Raw genomic sequence first — 20,273 nt, 5'->3', positions numbered from 1 at the left:
AAAATTTACCTCCACGGTGGCTGTCCTATGCATAAAAGCTTCTTTTGGGGAGTTCTCTGGGTTCGGCCTGTATTCCAGGCCCGGAGCCCTCCCCCAGGACAGCACGCCAAAATATGCTTTCTACATGCTCAAGCAGATTAGATGTAAGGGCGAACTTATGAATTAAGAGGAAAAGTCATGTCCATGAACAAAAATCAATAGATTACATTTCATGACTATGTCACAAACTTCCGTGAGACATGCAAATAAAAGAACAGCAGCAACACATTCACCTCTTTATTTATGGAAATCATAGGTCTGAGAACGTCCACATGATATGTTGCTTCCTCTTCATGCCACAGTCAAGTCAATGTCAGCTTTATTGTCAATTTTGCCACTTGTCCAGTACATACAAAGACTTAAAATTGCGTCACTCTCAGACCCTTGGTGCATAACAGATAATATCAAATACAAAAGGTAGAATTTTAAAATTACGAATAAATATAATATTACATATAATCTAAATAAATACAAAATACAAGTAAGGGCACATGGCAGAGAGTGCAAACCGAACAGAGTAGTGCAAATGCAAGCAGTATAGTGCAAAGACAGCTTGCAAATGTGATAAACTGACAGAGAGCAGTCCTATAACAGACTAGAGGTTGTTTTGAGGTAGCAAACCAATGCTGCACAATGTTACGTGTGTGTGTGTGTGTGTGTGTGCGTGAGCGTGTGCGCGTGTGCGTGTGTGTGTGTGTGTGTGTGTGTGTGTGTGTGTGTGTCCGAGTTCATAAAGTTTGTGGTGCAGAAGAGGGGAGTGGGGGCAGAGCTAGAAGAGAGTTGACCCTTCTGACAGACTGATGGATGAAGCTGTCTTTTAGTCTGCTGGTCCTTGCCTGGAGACTCAGCAGTCTCCTCCCTGATGGCAGCAGGCTGAAGATGCTTTGCATAGGGTGGGATGGATCAGCTGCTATGCAGAGGGCTTTTCAGGTGAGATGGGTGCTGTAGATTTCCTGGAGGGAGAGGAGAGGGAATTAACTTCTCAATGGAAATGGTGTTCCATTTCCTGTTTGGGCCTGTGTTTGTGTATATGAAGCCCCAGTCTGCAGTTGTCGGTTGTGAGTTGTTGATCAGCGTTACCTTCAATGTTTCTTGGTATTGTCTTGTATTTTGGACATATGTCTCTGTGGATTACTATTTGAAATGTTACAAAATATTTCATTTAAAAAAGTTATGTTATTTTGAACTTTCTATTTATCAAAGTATGATTAGAATCATTAGATTAGATTGATTTAGCAGGGCTGCCAACTCTCACGCATTCAGCGTGAGACTCACGCAATTGACACTTTTCACACGCTCTCACGCCACACATCCATTTTCTCACGCAGTCAAAAGCACCCTCAGTTAAAACTATAATAACATAAGATATTGGCTAAACAGATTTGGTAAAAGCTTCAGGGCGTATTTGTGTTTGTGCTCTGGAAATCGCCAACAGACAAAGTGTTTTCGTAGCGGAGCAATGTAGCCAATCACAGACATTTCTGTTGATCTAGAACGCCTGTGATTGGCCATTGCGTCCTGAATTCACTCACCACTATACACCAGATTTTTTCCCTGTACACTTGCCAGTCCTCTCACTGTAAATAAGCGGTTCGTTGATTATAAAGGGACTTTTGCGATTAACTGAAGCGACACGTTTTTAGTGATTATTAAGGAAGGGCTATTGCGCACTCCAAGGCTACGTATAATCCGTTTAGAATTTGAATAAAAGTTTTGTTTTTCGTCCTGCTAACAGCTGTACTATACCCGGTACAAGAAGCAAAATTTCGGGAGTGATAAATCCCTCATGAATGAAGGATTAATTTTCGAATATGAGAAAAATATAATTTCTCAGAACAGCAGACTACAGAAAAATATTTGAATTTTAGTGTCAAAATATATATATTTTTAAATGCAGTTGCAATTATTTATAATGACTAAATCTAGGAATTATATTACTGTACATAACTTTTTACCACAACAAGAAAAGTAAATAGTTTTGCAGCACTGCGACAGTTATTTTACATCATTTTATGATGACATTTTTCTAAATATAACAAATAATTTCACAATGCTGAAGTCAGACCAAATTTAAATAAAAAAAAAAACTGCTCATGCGAACATGTGTGTAGTATCTTTTTTGTATCATGATTAAAATGCAGTGTTTAGTTCTAATTTTCAATTTATTATTATTATTATTATTATTATTTTAAATGTTTAGTTGCAAAAACAGTTTCATTGCCAGAAAAAAATATTTATGCCTGGTAAATTCTCTCAAATCACCAAAAAATTTCGTTTGTATCATGAATAAAATGGCAGATATGGCAAAAATGTTTTAGGCCCTGCTTGCAAGTGTAGAAATTACAACAAAGTATTGTAATTCCCCTACTGTAGAATAAGAGAAAATAACATACTGGTGAAATACTCATTTTTATTTACTTTACAGAATTGTTTTCCAATATTACTGTCGTTGGAATAATACTATAAAATTATTATTATTATCATAATTTTTTTTTCGAATTATTTTTTATTCTAATTTAGACTGAGACACCATATCACAACTAAAAAGAGGATTAAGTCCCCTTTAAACCTCAAGATCAAGTCAATTGACCAGCTTTTTTCTTTGTTTAGTTTGCACACTGAAACTGTATTGGAGCTCTGAATTGTGAACTCTCAAAGTGCACCAGATAGATGAATTTAACTGTAAAATGTACAAAATTTTCTTGCGGGGGAGCATGCCCCCGGACCCCCCTAAAGAGACTGCTGTGGGAATTCTCACTCCAAGCTGGACTCAAAAGTTGGCAGCCCTGGATTTAGAATGATGGGCAGTACATTATAAATTTTTTATATATATCATTATATATTATTCTCATATTCGAAATCATTTCTAAGTGTATTTTATATGTATAATATCAAAGTTATGTTTAAAAGTGTCCCAAAATAGCACATATGAGTACACTTAGATGGTTTTAAGATTATTTAAAGGTGCAGTGTGTAGATTTTTGCGGCATCTAGCGGTTAAGTTTTGAATTGCAACCTGATTGCAACCAACGGCTCCGTCCACCGCTCACCCCTCCCTTTACAGAAACTACGGCAACCGACACGCGATTAAGATGTCGTCGTTTCAGACAGCAAAGAATAATGAAGTTTCTTTTAAAACGTAAATAAGAGAATTATATTTACTTGATAATTCAATAAAACGATGTTATTGTGAATATTGCAGTTACTTGTTCATCATTGGTGTCAGTGTTTTTTCCCAAGAACAGCAGTGATGAAACGCGATCTGTAGAGCAGTTTGTCCGTTCAGGGCTACAGTAGAAACATAACGGCGGCTTCCATGTGGGGGGACCCGCGGTCTATGTAGATATAAACTGGTAATTGGAAGGTAATAAAAACATAATGGTTAATTAAGTAAGATCTTTATTCACCCCTGAAAACATAGTTATGTATATGATATTGCATTTCTGTCTAGAGATAATCTTAAATATTACACACTGCACCTTTAAAGAAGTACTACAGAATACTTTTCAGTATATTATGTACAAAATTAGTGTGCAAGACCTTTAAATACATTATGGAAGTGTTTTACTGCACTTTTTTTTCACCTGGGTTAACTAAAATGTGCTTTTAACATACTTTCTCTGTAGTAAACAATTATTAGTTCCCTCTGTATTAGGTTACCACTTTACTAGTACTGATCTAACTACAGCCTAGGGCACAGGCTTTCGAACCCTGGGTCAAAAGTAGGTCACCAAAGATGATGGTAATTGTGTGCAAGTTACATTAATAATTAATTTGTTGTCAGAAAAACACTAAAATAGTCTATATATGAAAGATATAATTTTGGAAAATATATCCGACTTAAATAACACATTTAAAATAGATGTGAGGCACGGCGCTCTGCAAAAAAGTTCACAATAAGGAAAAAAAATATTTTACAAAAGCACAAGGGTAATTCTTAGACTGTAAATTTTCATCAACAACAAATGAAGAAACATCAGCGTAAATATTGCCTGATCAGTTAATATATTTATATAACGACATTTCCACCGCATGCTGTACCTACAAGGGTGTTTTTTAGAAAGCTAAAACTCTTAAGTTAAATAAGAGTATTTTACATACATGAAATGCTAGTAGTAATTCAAAGCCAATCAGAGAAGCTATCTTCCATTTTTCACAAAAGAAAAACGACAGAATTGTAATTTCCACCACACTGTTCTCTGTTACAAAGTACCATTGATATGGATTGTGAGAGTGGATTTGAATGACTGCAAATGTTTCAATGCAGAAACAGTCATGTTCCAGAATTGGGACAAAACTTCCCTAAATTTTATTTCCTTGTCATTTCCACCACACACTTTTTTTTTTTAAGTTAAAAAATTCATCACACATTAAATAATGTATCCATGAAATTATGTAAAAATTAAAGTTATTCTATTTTTAAATAACAGCTGTATATTGTGATGTGGTAGAAATGAAATTTGTTCATTGCAGGTTGGAAATAAAATGTTAAATATTAACCATTTATCTTGTAATCTAAGTTTGTCCTATTACAGACCTTAAAAGTAGATAAAATATTTAAACTTATATAACTTTTGAACAATTTTTTTCTTCAACTCCACAAGGTGCCCCTAGTTGAAGAAACGCCCACAAATGTTCTGTTTTTACTGTTTACATGAGGTTTGACATTGAGTTAGTTAAGCACATGTCAAAGTTAATCAGACATTTACTTGTCCGAGCAAAAAATGCACTTATCCGGGGCATTTTTGTTTTCCTTTGGAGTAAATGTAATCCATTCTAAGCAATAGTCCCATCACAACTCTATAAGGTCTTACTTTAATCAGCATATTTGTGATATTTTCCTTAATTTGATTTCTAGGACACTTTTTAACTTTATTTTCCTAACTTTACTAAATTTATGTGACATCATTTACATCAAATTCTTAAACCTTATCAATACATTCAGACTCTGTATGGTTACCATTCATATTAAATCAGTATCAACAGACTCCATCAACCCCCATCAAGTACCATTTAAATGTATTAAGTTTAAAGAAGATAATGAATTTACACAGTAAAACTGCAAATGCATAAATCATGTTATAAAATTAATGTTTTACTTTTTTAACATATAGCCTAAATCTAAAATGTTGGAATACTTTTAATTATGAAACCGAAATGAGTGAGTCACGGATTCAACTATATATGGATTCAATCAGTTCATTTACTGACTTGAAGACCCGATTCATGCTGTGACTTTGCTTAGAACCATTTTCGTAAGCAAAAACAATCAAAGATGTAAGTCAGTTAATTGAATTACTATTGTATAAAATCAATGTCACATTTGCAATCGTAATGGTGCTTACCTGTATAATATGTACAAGTGAACATAAACAGCTGGGAAGGAAATTGTATGTGTGTCAGTACATTAGACACATGCATTCAGTCTTAAAGAGGCAGCAGCCTCATAAACCTACTGCTGTCTGTCATTAATGTCAATCAAATCAATAAAGATTATATAAGACCACACACAAAATGTTTCACATCAGTGATTATACATCAGTATACAACAGACAATCTCTAACAACAATTGGGAACAAAGAGAAGAACAGAAACAGGAGACGAAGTGATAATGACAAAGAAGTAGATTTTATTGAATAATCTTAGTTGTGTATGTTTCAATACAAATCCAACAAGTAGTGTTACACCAAACTGATTCACAACAACATCCCACAAACCTTGACTTTCCATTAATATTTACTCATAAAACAATAGAAAAACAATAATTCAAATTACTAAACTACACACATCAATCAATGAAATGAGTATATAAATGGTTAAAATGATTATAAATGATTATATTATTAAATGGAATAATAAAACTATTACACTATAAGACTCTTGAAGCAAAACAGACAGTTATCATCTAATGATCTCTAGATCCTTCATTAAGCCGAGTGTACTATTATCAAACTGTGATTTATTTCTGATAAAAGTTTGTTGTCTGTATCTCATGTTCTGTTATCATGTGTCATAACCACATCAGATATACAAAGAGTTTCTTAAAAGACACATATTTCATAATACAGCAATAAAATGTACTTTTTAAAATGCCTCATTTAAAACCCAAGTAAAGAACATAAAAAACATAAAAGTAACTTAAAAAATAAAGTAGCCTCTGAAAACCATTAATGTAAGTAAACAGATGTGTGTGTTCCTCACTCTTAATATCTGCTGCAGATGAAGTTGAGTTTGTGAGATTCAGGAAGGCTGATCCAGCTCTGATCTCCTCCAGACTGAACTGCTCCTTTTCTGTTCTCGAGGCTGCAGTTTTCTGGTGTGGTTCCGTTCCCTGGAGCCCAGTTGTGATAGCACACCATCTCTCCACTCACCCAGAGCCACATGTTCATGATGCAGTAGTTGTGTAAACCCAACCACACCGCCGCAGTAGACGCCCGTTTAACCACGTTCATCACACGCCGCTGAATCTCTTCTGAATGAACCGACACCAGATCCACATGATTCTGTCTGCAGTATCTCAGAGCTTCAGACCACGTCACATTCTCTTTGACCACAATCAGTTTATCTGGACACAAAACAAACCACAAGCAGAAACTAGAGAGAGACTGATCAACAACAACATGCAGAACAAACACTGTGGAGGAATTTGTCGTGTCAGACATCAGGGCTCGAAATTAACTTTTTTACTTGGTAAAATTTAGGAGCACCCAATTTCTTTTTAGATATGCGCCGATCTTGATTCTTAATGGCCGATTCTGATTAGCACACGTATATCTCAGAGATGTCTATTCGATATCTGTGTTTACATCTGCAAGACATCTGCAAGACGTAGTTTGCTCATCTGCAAATTGGACGTTTCCTATCAGATGTCAAATAGATGTATATTAGAGGTCTTTAAGATGTTTAGGATTCAGAATGTATGTAAAACTGACATCTTACAGACATCTGCCAGACGTTTGTACACAGCAGATGCTTTCCAGATCAAGAGATCTTTAACAGACGTCTTGCAGACGTACGTGTGCTATCTGTTGTATAGTATATTGACACGGAGGCATTAGAATTGTATCTGACAGAAAGTGCGCTGTAGCACAAAATATACTATATTTCTTCAAAAGCAGATTGTGGAGACCTTTTAATTGTCCACAAAAAAAAAAAAAAATCATTACAAAATATTTCACGCCCCTAATTGCAATGCAGTTTGTGCAATGCTGGAACAGGGTTTGGTTGAGAGAGTGAGAGAGAGAGAGAAATGTCTGGTTCAAAGTTAAGCGGACTGCAGTTTCAGTAACAGGGAGTGATTGATGGCTCAGGGCTCGCAAAATGTCAAAATCTCTGGTAGCCCTTCGGGCAGGTCCTCATCTGATTTTGGTAGCCCAAAAATTCATTTAACTAGCCCAAATATATATATATATATATATATATATATATATATATATATATTTGTTGGTTTTTTTATATAGAAAATCAGAATGTCTAAATGTCAATCAAAAATGTTTTCAATAGACAAATATAAACAATAATCATGGAAGAAATGTTATTTTACCATTTAGTGTAGCTGCAGAATTTATAAATATCAATTTAAGGCAATTTATTACCCTTTTTACGAGCTGCACAAGTTAAATGAACAGTATGAGTGGGGTTGTTGGACAATGTACGGTAGAATATTAGGCCAGAAAATTACAAGATTTATAATTTAGATAGAGACACAAAAACAAAATATCTAATACAATGGCATTTCAACCGTTTTATCATTAAAAGGGATAAATCAAGTATATACTTTCTTATATTTATATAAGATATATAACATTAGTATTAATTGTTGACATTTTTAAAAGGCACATTAACTTCTTTCACATTTACACATAGATCGATAATTGCAATAATTTGACCATAAACAGCTGAAAAAATGTACTAGAAATACAAATTAATTCTTTGTCAGGAGGGGGTGCTTTAGTAATGCTGAAATATTACTGTTTCCCTAGTAACAGCTGTACACAAATCAGCATTAACGCTGTTTTGTCAGACATGAAATGAAAATGCAAACGACACGTTTCTGAGGACAGTCGGTTCCCTTCAGATACATTCATATAAAGACATCAGTGCCACGTTTTGACTTTTCATATTTATTCAATGACATCATTGCCTTTTTGACATTTTATCCAGCCCAATCGCGATCGTCTTTCCGTCTCTTAAACCTATAATCAAGACTTTTCTTATACTATTCTACATATTTATAACTTTGTATGGCCCTACATTTGATACAAATAAATTGAGGAGTTTAAGGACCTGCAGAAGTCCTCTACTTTACGATAGCCCCTGGACGTCGAGATAGCGATTTTGCGAGCCCTTCCGGCTAATATCTCAAACCTGCATTTAAGGTAATAATGTGAAGATGAAGTTTAAATAGTTATGTAATGTTGGAGAAAACGTCACTGTATCAGCTCACAGCGTTCTGTGCAGTAGTTCGACTAGTGACAGTTTCAAAACCAAGTCGCACCACACTCATTTCTCACACTCGCACAAATGCTTCCAAATATAATTTGAGGGTCGCACAGATAAATTTTTGGTCGCAATGGTTCACATGAACTTTAAGAGATCTGGAGGTGATGATTGATTGAATGTGTTTTGTGAGGATCTACTCACCTTCATGACACACAAAATGATATTGTCTATTGCAATCGACATCCCACCATTGTCCCTGAGCATTCAGTCCAACAGCTATACAATATTGACCATATCCATAATTATTAGGTTCACCAGTGTACCAGTATCTAAATGAGGAGTCACTCTGATCTGACCACTGCCATGAGTCTCTGAACAGACCGATCCAGACATATGATCCAGATAAGTTTCTATCACTAATGAACTGCTGAACCTGTTGATTCTCATTCTGGTTTCTCACACTGACCAGATCAATGTGATTCTGTCTGCAGTAACTCTGAGCGTCTCTCCAATTCATCGTCTGATTTCCAAGGATGAGTCCTGTGTTCGCTTTGAGAAAAACAAATGAGAAATAGATTCATGAATCAGTTTGTTCATTATTCTTACGCTGCTTTATGGTTTGGATGTGAACAGGAGCAGCAGTGGAAACATCTGAAACACATCATTCATAGACTTGAGCTGCTTCTACAGCTGCTGATAAATTGAATATTCACAATGTTCAAGATATTTTACATTAGCTTATACCATGATCTGTCTAAAAGTGCTGATTGGCTGAAACGTGTCAGTTGCACACAGAAAAATCATTAAAGGATAAGTATTGCCAAAATGCAACCTGGGCTGTTTTTTTTTTTTTTTTTTTTATTGTAAACGAGACAAACTTATATCTAAAAGCCTAATTATGATAAACGATCCATTTTTGAGATTGACCGTGATCTCGTTTTGAGGTCAATGCCGGTGAATGGGAGTACTAGGGGCATAACTTTGAGCGAATCGAAATCGATATTTTTACAACACCAAGAAGGCTCAACACACCATGAAACTTTGCTCGAAGTATCGCCTGGGTCTCTACAAATGAACTCCAACATTAAGAACAGTGTTTGTGTACACAGAGTTTATTAAAAAGAAAGGTTTTGAACAACACACTTTCACTGTTTGAGTCTCCGCTTGTGGCCGTCTTGCCAGTCAAGAAGTGTCCATCTCCGAATGCGACGTAACAGTGAGGAGAGTAAAGATGGATAGCTCCTAAATGTGGAGGTATTCCAAGACATTTGTTTTGAAAGTTTTTTTTGTTTTTGTTTTTTTTGTTTTTAAAGACTGAGACGGGAAGTTATGTGAGAGCACAGGAGTGAAGACGAGGGCGGAGAAAAATATGAGCTCAGGAAGTGCTCGCGCAGTGGCGGCTGGTGCTAAAAAAATTTTGGGGGGCGCACACAAAATGAATCACATTGTTAATACAGGCTTTATTATCAGTAAAGTAATCATTAAACATTTGTAATCATCCCCAAAAATATTAGCCATTTATATTAATGTGATTCAGAGAGGCCATAATACTAATGTTATCCACACGAGGGAGCCACAGGATAAATCTCAGTTTAAAGACAGTGAAAATAAATTGATTTGTAGTAAAACATTGCATATAAATTAATATTTATAAAGTTATACATAGTCCAATATAATAAGTAACTTATGCAAAGACTGTAAATACTAAATACTTGTAGACCATTAATTGTTTTGAACTAATTATAATGGTATTAGCAATATATTTGTCAAGTTGGTAGACATAACTGAATGTATGTCCAATTAAAGAAGGAACACTATATATATAAAAATGTACAGACCTTATAGACACCCATTTTGCCGGCGTCCCGCATACACAAACAGGTTCTAACATAACTACCAGTCGAATAGTATGACAAAATAATGCTATTTCGTGATTTTTTTTTGCAATATGTATTAGACTTATTTTTAACATGTTAGTAGTTTTCTTCCTTGACTAACTTGAAGGGGGCGGCGCCCCAGCGCCCCCTTATTGACCAGCCGCCACTGTGCTCGTGCTCGTTTTTTGGAGAGTACCAGAGAGGCAAAGACTAAATTTAGCCCTATTGCGACTCCTTTGCTTTAACGTGGACAGCATCTGACAAGCATGAGCTGAGCTGACGAGAAGCTGGACCGAGCTTGTGCTGTTGTGCCGTTGCGAGCCTTATCACGAGAGTGTGATTCACGGTGGAACCGAGCTGTGTGATACGAGAGGGGGCGTCGCTCATTGCGTTTACTGAGATGGTGTTTGCGTGATTGTTTATCTCCGTCTGAAGAGAGCTGAGGTACTGTGAGTTTATTACCGGGAGTAATAACTTCTACATAATAACAGCTGAGTAACTTCTGCTTTTGTTCGAGAAAATTCGCCACTGGCCGTTTTGGTGAAGCATTACTGCCGCTGTGTGGACGCGAACGTTATTGCATACTTTTCGATGCTCTTTTGACAGCAATAACTTTCCTGTTTTGAGTATTAAACCATTGCTCTGGAACTTTGTATTTTCCTATTTTATACTTGAACTTTTTGGAAGTTCTACAGTACTTTGTCTCAAGATTTTTGACAATTATATTTTGGATGGACACTTGAATAGACTTTCTGAGAACAGAGCTTGCTTTTTTGTTTTTTTGTGTTGAAAGATTTTCCTGTCTACCGGAAGCATTTGCATGGACAGTGATTTTTGCTGATTTTCTCTCTTTCTTGTTTTTAAGAAAAGAAAAGATTTGATATTGACAGGTTTTCATTGGTTGAACTGATTACTCTGCCATATATGGACGCTCCAACACTAGTCCAGTTCTGATGTGAGGTAAAACTGTATTATTGGGTTTTGAGTCGTATTCAGGTATGTTGAGTTTCATATAAATCGTCAGTGATGTGAAATGTAAACATTCTCTACAAATTGTTGGTAACTGAATATCATCTTAACTGTTTAAGGGAACAGTTACATTGATTCTGATTAAGAGACTCTGAACACAAGTGTGAGTTAAGAATTTTTATTTATTTATTTATTTTTTGCCATTGATCAATTCACAATTGAAAAGATTATTTGTGGTCCTTTATTCTCTGTTTATCTTGTTGTGCCAACCAAACACTGTAAAAAATAAACCAAAGCTTTGTTATCTTGGAGTAGGGGCATTCCTCCTGTCTTGTGGGCTGATAGAGGGAAAGAAGGGTTAGTACTATTTTTTTTCTCTGAGAGCTACCGTGTACGTTAATAAAGTCCATTACCGGCCATTTGACCTGAAGACGAAATCACGGTCAATTTTAAAAACGGCAGATTTTTGGACAGGAAAACTAATGTGTCAACACTGTCACTTGAAAGTCTGGACCTTAGTGGGGTACAGATCAGGCCAGAGGTACTGAAAACTCTCTCTGAGGCTGAGCTTGATGCTGGAATGCGAAGGTATTATTTGGCAAATGTTGAAAGAATGGGAAGACTTGATTCATGCCTTTTCCACCATGAAAGTGGGTTTTCTGTGGCACTGGTCTCTTCCATGGTCTTGTATGTGTGGAGTTCTTTATTTAGTCTGTCAGCTGGCATCTGTAGATATTCTGTCCCGGCTGGAAATTGTCCACCTCTTTTTTTTTTCTCAGATACAATTGTTGACAGGAGGCTACCCAAGTCTTTTTTTTTTTGTTTTTTGCCACCTGTTTGTTCTTCCAGCTCTGTCTGGGTTGACTTCATTTGTTGACTGAGGTGACTGAGATCAGCTGTGGCAACCTTTTGCAGAAGTACTTCAATCACCTCCTTCTCCTTAGTAACAAATGTATTCTTAAATCTAGGATCAAAGAAGGTTGCTGAATTAAGAAGAACTCGTATCTGTTCATTGCTGTATCTCATCTCCAGATCCTTCTTGATCTCTGTTTTCATCCTGCCGGATAGCAGAGAGTCTGTTTCACTGTCCTGAACATGTGACAGTATTTTCCACATCACTGGAATGACAGAAGAAAGTGTTGTCTCTTTTTCTCCACACAGAGCATCAGTGAATGTATTTAGTGGGCCCAGGACCTCACGCACTGTCTCCAGTGTGGTGATGTCTGTGTCAGTGGGCATTAAGCACCACTTATTCCTGTTTTCTGCTAAAGCAGCACAGACAGCTTGCTGCTGTTCACAGAAACGGTCCACCATGTCAAATGTAGAACCCCAGCGGGTAGGTTCGTCGTGGATCAGCTTGTGCTCTGGGAGGTGAAGGAGCTGTTGCTTTTCTTTTAAAAGCCTGGACATTTTGTTTGATCTAGAAAAGGCACATATAGTCTTTCTAAGCCTGGAGAGAAATGATGTCACACGGTCCAGGCTAGTAGCCTTGTTCACTGCCAGATGTAGGTTGTGACCGAAGCAAGGAACCCAGTGGTAAGACTTCTCCTTTTCATTATCTGTTGTGATTCCACTCAGACGTGTCATATCGAGTTTCCATGTTTGAATTACTGTTTCTTCAAAAACCTATCGAATGTTCTCTCCTGTGTGATCTGAATGCATTGCTGCACATCCAAGACACCAGGACTGCATTTCCCAAGAGTCACTAATGAAGTGAATTGTAACAGCCATACGAGTCCACTGTTCGACTCGTCCAAAGGTCTGTTGTACAAGCAAAGCAAGGCTTGCTGGACAGCTGTGATTCAAGCACAGACCTTGTTTCATTGTACAGAGTGGAAAACTCTGTCTCAGAAAAGTATTTTCTCCTTGGCATCTCATATCTTTTGTCAAGTTGTTCTACAAGGTTTCCAAAACCTGTTTTATCAACAACTGAAATGGGAATTTGGTCCATGCAAATAAACCCTGCAACAGCCCTGTTACGTCTTTTTGCTTCTTTGGAACTTCTTTCATATTTTCGTGTCACTGACAGTACCTCTGAAATAGTGGGCTGGCTTGAAGATGTTTTTTTTTTTTTGTTCCTTTCTGTGGCTGTCAAAAAAATGAATAATTAAATAATTTACAATAGAAACCTTGTTGTCATTGTTATAAAAAAAATCTCTCTCTTTGTCTCTCTCTCTCTACAGCAGTAATATGCTCTGCACCACTATTACTAATACTACTAAAAATAATAATACTTATTTCTTTAAAATAAAAGTCTAAATTAAATCAGTTGACACTCACCTGTTGTTCTCTTAACTTCTTGAACAAATCAGGATGGGCAAGTGACAAATGCTTGCTAAGATTTGATGTGTTGCCTCCCTTGGCAGCACATGATTTATAGCAGCGTTTGCAGACTGGTGCATTGAGGTCTGTGGGTTCACCCTTTTCATCACCTTTGTAGGCAAAGTAATGCCATATTTCACTTCTACCACTCTCGTTATTTATTAATTTCCGACGTGTAGAGCGCGTTTCATCTGTCTGATTCATCGCCGTTTGTCTTATCACGCTTGCCGCTTTTACGCCAGTTTGCGCAACACTGCCGCATAGTGGTGAAAATCGGAACAGCAGATGAAATACCGAACTGAGCAAACTTTTGATATTGTACCGTTTGAAAAATAATAAATACCGGTATTTTCACAATACCGGTATACCGCGCATCCCTAGTTGTAACACACATGGTTTAAATATTTCCACACATGCTAGCATAACCACATTTATTTATACCATAGGAAAAGTATTTATATTTATTTTTATTTATAATTATTAAACTATGCTATTCTATGACATAAGCAATGTTATTTACACCATTTACTTTTATGGATTTTGAGGATAAACCACAAGAAACAGGTGATTAAGACTGACGGTCGATGTTTAACAATATTCAGAAATGATTATTTCAAGAAATGTAAATTATTGTGTCTGGTTTATGTGTCTAGTGTTCTGTGAGATCTGTGTGTGGAGATAGTGGAGTGCTTTTCTGAATGTGTTTCATCTATTTGTGCTCGTTGATTTGAACTATACTGTACAGCTGTGTTTTGTGATCAGGGCTGTCCCAAGCACGGTTACGATATGTTCATTGTCAAACTTCTAAATTATATTATTTTAATTTCTTAAAAAGCTGCATTATTTTGTTGGAAAAAGTTAATGTTATTTTATTGATAAAATATTATAGTTTGTCATGTTTAAAAGGAAGTCTGTGTGAACCGGAAGTTACTGTCGACTATATTTCAGTGTAATGATGTATTTCCAACTAAAACTGAATTACTGAATAGAGGGCAGGGTTTTAGCGAATGGAGGGGCATGGTTCAAGCTGACGTCATCAGTCAAGGAAAGCCATTCTACAGCAGAAGCAGATGATCAGGAATTTGATTAAAGATTACCAAGACAAACTATTTTTTCAAAAGATTAACTAGCACAGAATAATTGTTCACTTTAAGACTAACAATGTGTACTAACAAAATAAATGTTGTATATTTTGTTTTCACCCAGACTTTAAGCTGTCATATGGTTATGTTACAATGTACTCCACCTACAGGGAATAATGCAACAATTCACTTCCTTTCTTTTGAGGAAATTAACTAAAAACGTAATTATGAAACAGCAACATATTTGCGCTAAACAAGTGTGAAATTAATGTGGGAAAAAAAATTATACTCTGAACTCAATGAGGATTTAAACAAACTTCAAAAAATTCAAAAAGTATGCCCCGTGCTCCCCTAAACTCTGCACAGTGACTTTTGTTATAAAGTAGCTTCACTATCCAATCGCTTCATTACATTTTACATGCTGTAATGGACTATCATTCCTACATGAACCAGACTCAAGTTAATCTACATATGAAAAACAGAGCCCTTGTAGGTTTGTGTTGAGATACTGAAGGCTGAAAATATTGAGCTAAATCGCCTCTAGTCACTGCTGTATGTTTATTAATAATATAAGATCAATTTAGATCTCAAAAATTTTGAGACTCTTTAATTTCAAGTTGGCATTGTGACAAATGATCATATAGAGGGACAACAAAAGATCAAAGTGTTCTGTGAATGAATTTTTTTCTTCATTTTCTTAAAAATTTGATTTGAACAGAAATTGTCTCAAAACTAAAAGTGTTACAAATATCCACAGTCTCTTTAATTCACAATCAGGGTTCGAATTACGGGGGAGCTAAGGGGAGCTCGGCTCCCCTGAAAAGGACCTGGGCTCCCCAGAGAGCCTACTTTGAGACATTATTATTTTCCGCTGTCTCCTGCTGTGACCATCCATGCGTGGCGGCGCTGCACTGAAATTACTACGTTTACGTCACCACTTGAACTTCTCACAGAGTTGGTATTTTAATGTTAGCTTAACTTTAAAGTAAGAAGTTAACTTCTTACTTTACTTTGAAGTAAACGGTTTACTAAGTAAACAATAGGTTTACTGTAAACCTATTGTTTTAAATGCCCGAACATGCACCAAAAGCGTTAAAGTCAGTCAGGGAGGATCGGAAAATAGGGCTCCCCCGAAAGCCCCTTTGTAATTCGAACCCTGTTCACAATCAAATTAAATATTTATACTGTTTAGTATTCCATTAAAATTTGGTATATGGTACCTCTGTAAATGTACTTACTGTTGTTGCAGATGAAATGTCGGTATTGACTACATGGATAATCATGCCATTGTCCATTCCAGATCATAGCACACTCATCTCTGCCATCTGGTTGTCCAGTAGCCCAGTTCAGATAGAGCGCAGGTTCACCTGAAGACCACTGCCATTTATCATGACCCGTCTTCTGCAGCCCAATCCAGACACTCTGAACACTTCCATCATTCCCACTCTTCTTCAGCTCGTTCATGTCGTTCATGTTGTCAACGGTGGCCAGATCTGAGTAATTCTCTCTGCAGTATCTCTGAGCTTCAGTCCAGTTCTTCACCTCATTTATAAAGTGATACTGACGCTGAACACATTCAGATACGGAGCAGAGAGCTGTGAAAGAGAGGCTTTGCTTTAATGCTTTTCATATCAGGATGAAATTAAGAAACCGAATAAAACTAGAAACCATAGATAAAACCACAAACACACTCACCAATGAGGAGAAGAATGAAAAACAGAGTTTGGTCCATTTCTGAGGAAGAGAAAAACAGATAAACTCAGATTTCAAATATTCAGAATAGTCAGAAGTCTAATTCTAGTTGAAGAATGAAGATGTGAATTGTTCTTACTTCAGAGGTTGAGTCTGATGCTTCTGTCTGCAGCTGTAATGTGATTCTTATATCTGCTCTCATCTTTCATTCAGTATCACATCATTTGTTTATTACTCTAAACAAAAGCCCTCTTCATTTTCCTTCCTCATTCATTCATTTTCTTTTTTTGTCTCTGTTTTGCTGTAATTCTCTGGAAATGTGTTAATTTGAATGTCACATCACTGTAACACAACATTGAACCACACTATTGCAAAGAAACGCTTCAGGTTTCGTATGAAACCCTAGTTCCTTCGAGAGAACAAGACGCTGCGTCGTAACGCTTTGGGAACACCTTCAGCGTTTCCACGCTCTGAACACATGTGTAATCTGTCCAATAGAGAAGCATGTATGACGTCAAGGGCGGGGTTACGTAGAGAACCAGGATGCAACGACGCAGTGTCTTGTTCCCTCGAGGAAATAGGGTTTCATACGAAACGTCGAGCTGCGTCGTAACGCCACCAGAATTACACAGCCCTGCTAAGTGTGAAGCAGGTAGAGAAGGGCAAAGTCGCCCATAAAAAGGGGTTGCCGCCAGGCAGGATAGAAGGGGGCAGGTTGCCCACAGGTAATAACTGCTGGTTAGGCAGGATAGAAAGGGGCTCCGTGGCCGCTAATAATACAGCAAAGTCGCCATAAAAATAAAGGTCGCCAATAGGCAGGAGAGAAAGGGGCGCAAATACGCCCAGAGATATAGAGGGGCAAATACGCCCGAGGGTAAAGTGTCCTACTAGTAGTAGGTGCATCAGAGTGAAGGGCATGAGAGCCCGGAGTAGAAGGGAGGCCTACACAAACGTAAATGGCGTGGATCATTCCCAGTGTTACAAACATCCTGCAGAGGTATCTCTGCTAGGAAAACTTTAGAGCCTTGGATTCCAAGGAGCAGAGCGATCGGGGAAGGGGCATACAGACAGGGCCTTGACCGTGTCTGTAGCATGGTATTCAGAAAGGACCAAATAGGTCAAGAGTTCCACCACACTGGGTGGAGTCTCAATTCCCCTGGCCTCAGCCCATGTTTCGACAGGACGACTGCTCCCACCTAGAGGTGTCCAGGATTATGAACTGCTCTAAACTAGATGAGCTTGACCTAGAACCACACAAGGATCTGGTGTGCCGGTCGTACAAGAGGTGCAACCACAGAACTCCTTGATGGTAGGAGATCGCCACTGTGTTGCGGTGCGCGCCAACATATGGCAGTCTATGGGGTCTGGAAGAAAGTGTTTCCAAAGCAGAAACACGGCCTAGAACTCCAGGCGATAGATATGCCAAGTAAGATGGCATGTGCTTCATAGACCCAGGGCCGGGCGGTCACTCATGACCGGGCCCTAAACAGGAACTAAGGTCTTTTCCACGTGTCTAGGGGGCGGAAACAGCTCACTGATACCCTGATCATGTGGAGCGGGTTCGCCCCTCGGGGAGGACCACTTAAATTTTATTTGGGTGAGAACGACATCTCGATGTCGAACCGCCCTCGGACTCGACTGAGCCAGAAAATGCAAACTGTCTGTAGCATCCATAATGCAGAAACCTTGCATTTGTAAAGAAGCCAAAGCTGCGTATACACACTCGGTGAAGGGCGATTTGGCGAGAGTATTTGGCTGGCATTTGTCGTAAGGTACGCTTTTGCCCCAAAAGCGAACAATAGAGAAGCGCTGTAAGCGAATTCTCTGTCGATGAAGAGGGGCCACCTCGATGGCCTCATACTTCAAAAGAGTTTCTACTTCTTACTCCAGAGTCAGAGCCTGCCGGGGGCCTCATTAGTGGCAAGAGTTCCCTAAAAGGATTTACTAAGGGAATCAGCCTCTCTAGGCTGACCTCTGGTGGAATAAGAGGTGGCGAGCCCTTCTGTGCCGCTACGTCGAAAGGGCGGATGTAATGAGAGAGGCTCGCGAGAGTCGTCTGCGCCCTGAAGCACAGAGGGTGGCAGGGTTGGCAGACCGGTCTCCCGAGGGCACTGGGGTGATGTTAAAGGGACATTAAACTTTTTTAAGCCTTTTTTTTCAGTTTTTTTTTATTACATTTCACTAACCAACTGCAAACTACATCCTTTTAAAACAGATTGGATGATGCTGGACTGTAAAATAAATAAATATATTTAATGAACTTAAATACAAAATTGAGAATAAGTTTGATAGTCAGCTGACCTAACTGTTTTACTTTTATTGTAATTCTTTGTTATTAAAAACAGAATCTCTGTCTATCTTTCTGTGCTTTATCAAAGCGTGCTCTCATGCAAGTACGTTTTTTTTTTATGCACGCACAACGCACTTTAGTTTGACTTTGTATTCCTTCAAATTTCCAAAGAAACATGCTGATTGGTTCAAAAGACCGAAACCTCTTTACACGTTGGCGTGTTGGGGTTCATTTGAAGCATGCCACACAAACCATTAATCCGTTCGGAGTGCAAGTTTACAAGAGCAGATGTGTTTACTTGGGAGCTCTAAACAGTGCTGTGAGATCCAGTGTGAAGTGCTTGAAATCAGTTTAGAATATAAATGAAACAGCGCTGACAAACAGGAGAAACACTGCACAACGAGACAGTCAGAATAATTTACCATGAGTTTATTTTATTGTAACACTAACTGCACCATGGTATTGCAGCAGAAATGTGGGATATAGCCTATCGAATTGTATTTTATTATTAATGTACACATGTATTAAATGTATTGTAATGACCCTGAAGTCAGCACTAGCAGTCGAGTGCATTATGAGTATTTGTTTATGGGAGTTGATTTATTCTCTGTGGCATTCCCCCCCCCCCTCCCCCTCCCCCTCCCCCTCCCCCCTCCCCCCTCCCCCCCTCCAATGAAGGCCTTCCTGTTTTTTAATGTCCTGGACAAAAGCCTTCAGTGGCTTGTGTGGATCAGGAGCACACTTGGAGTAGATTATGTGGTAGTTCACCACATTGATGCTCAGAATCGCATTGGAGATGCGATTGTACCATTTCCTTGAACAATGTGGAAAGAGGTAGGTTTTCATCCTCTGATCAGCGGTGTCCACTCCTCCCATGAAGGTGTTGTACCTGTCAACTCACGCAGGTCTGTTTATCACAAAGGCAACTCAGTTTGTCTCAGGCACCTAGGCATTCTAGCCTATTGCAGTTCATACTCACTTATTGTTTGCGAAATCAAGGAAAGACAGAATAATCTAAAATCTGTTCCTAGAAATTACTTTGCCAAACCTAGGTGTGTAAATTGGCCAAAATTCTGCACAGTAATCCTCAATGTCTGCCTTCTCTACCAGCCACATACACAAACGCAGTGCCTTTATCTCTGAAACAGAGACATCATACCAAGCATGAAATCTGGAATTGGGTTGGGAGTTGGGAGTTTAGAAACTGATGAGCATATCTGTTGCTTTAATTGGTTTCAGAAGTCATCAGTCAGAAAGAGGAACAGAATTTCTAAGGGTTCAGCACTGGTCAAATCTTTCTCTCCTAGATAACCAACAGGGTCATCAAAGCGTTTGAGCCAGTCCTGATACACTTCTTCATTTCTCAAATAAACCCAGCCACCATTGTCATCACTATTTCAGCCCTAGTTAGATCCAATAACCTAGATTAGGTCCTCACCCTTGCTGTCTACCACGCCTCCTCTCTATCCCACTCATAAACTGCGGCCACTCTCACCTCTTTGGTGCGCTGGATCCAAATAGCTGCTTGTGCTACTTCCAGCCCTATTTCTCATACACCCC

At 38.1% G+C, this 20,273-nt stretch overlaps 2 protein-coding genes across 3 annotated transcripts in view; one reads left to right on the top strand and one right to left on the bottom strand.

The window, feature by feature from the left end:
• Window positions 1–5,757: 5,757 nt before the first annotated feature.
• On the bottom strand, window positions 5,758–16,463 carry LOC141333953 (C-type mannose receptor 2-like). Its single transcript, XM_073839105.1, has 4 exons — window positions 16,427–16,463; window positions 15,970–16,326; window positions 8,683–9,030; window positions 5,758–6,604 (listed from the first exon to the last, which is right to left on the bottom strand). Exons 1-4 carry the CDS (start codon window positions 16,461–16,463, stop codon window positions 6,243–6,245), a joined length of 1,104 nt encoding a protein of 367 aa, XP_073695206.1. The 3' UTR covers window positions 5,758–6,242.
• Window positions 10,552–20,273, top strand: part of LOC141333948 (C-type mannose receptor 2-like) — a 45,247-nt gene continuing 35,525 nt past the window's right edge. For both annotated transcript variants that reach the window (XM_073839101.1, XM_073839100.1), the window contains exon 1: window positions 10,552–11,318. The gene's annotated coding sequence lies outside the window, so the exon portion shown is untranslated. The remainder of the gene's footprint in view (window positions 11,319–20,273) is intronic.

This window comes from Garra rufa, chromosome 4, assembly GCF_049309525.1.
Source record: "Garra rufa chromosome 4, GarRuf1.0, whole genome shotgun sequence".
Taxonomy (NCBI): Eukaryota; Metazoa; Chordata; class Actinopteri; order Cypriniformes; family Cyprinidae; genus Garra; species Garra rufa.
This window is presented reverse-complemented; position numbering and strand designations above follow the sequence as displayed.

Bases quoted from the DNA above. Each gene is read 5' to 3' on its own strand.
- LOC141333953 (XM_073839105.1), bottom strand. From the start codon at position 16,463: ATGGACCAAACTCTGTTTTTCATTCTTCTCCTCATTG. The intron at 9,031-15,969 runs GTAAGTACATTT...TTTTTCTCAAAG, and splicing joins ACATTTCATCTGCAACAACA to CGAACACAGGACTCATCCTT. The intron at 6,605-8,682 runs GTGAGTAGATCC...TTTTGTGTCCAG, and splicing joins TCATTTTGTGTGTCATGAAG to ATAAACTGATTGTGGTCAAA.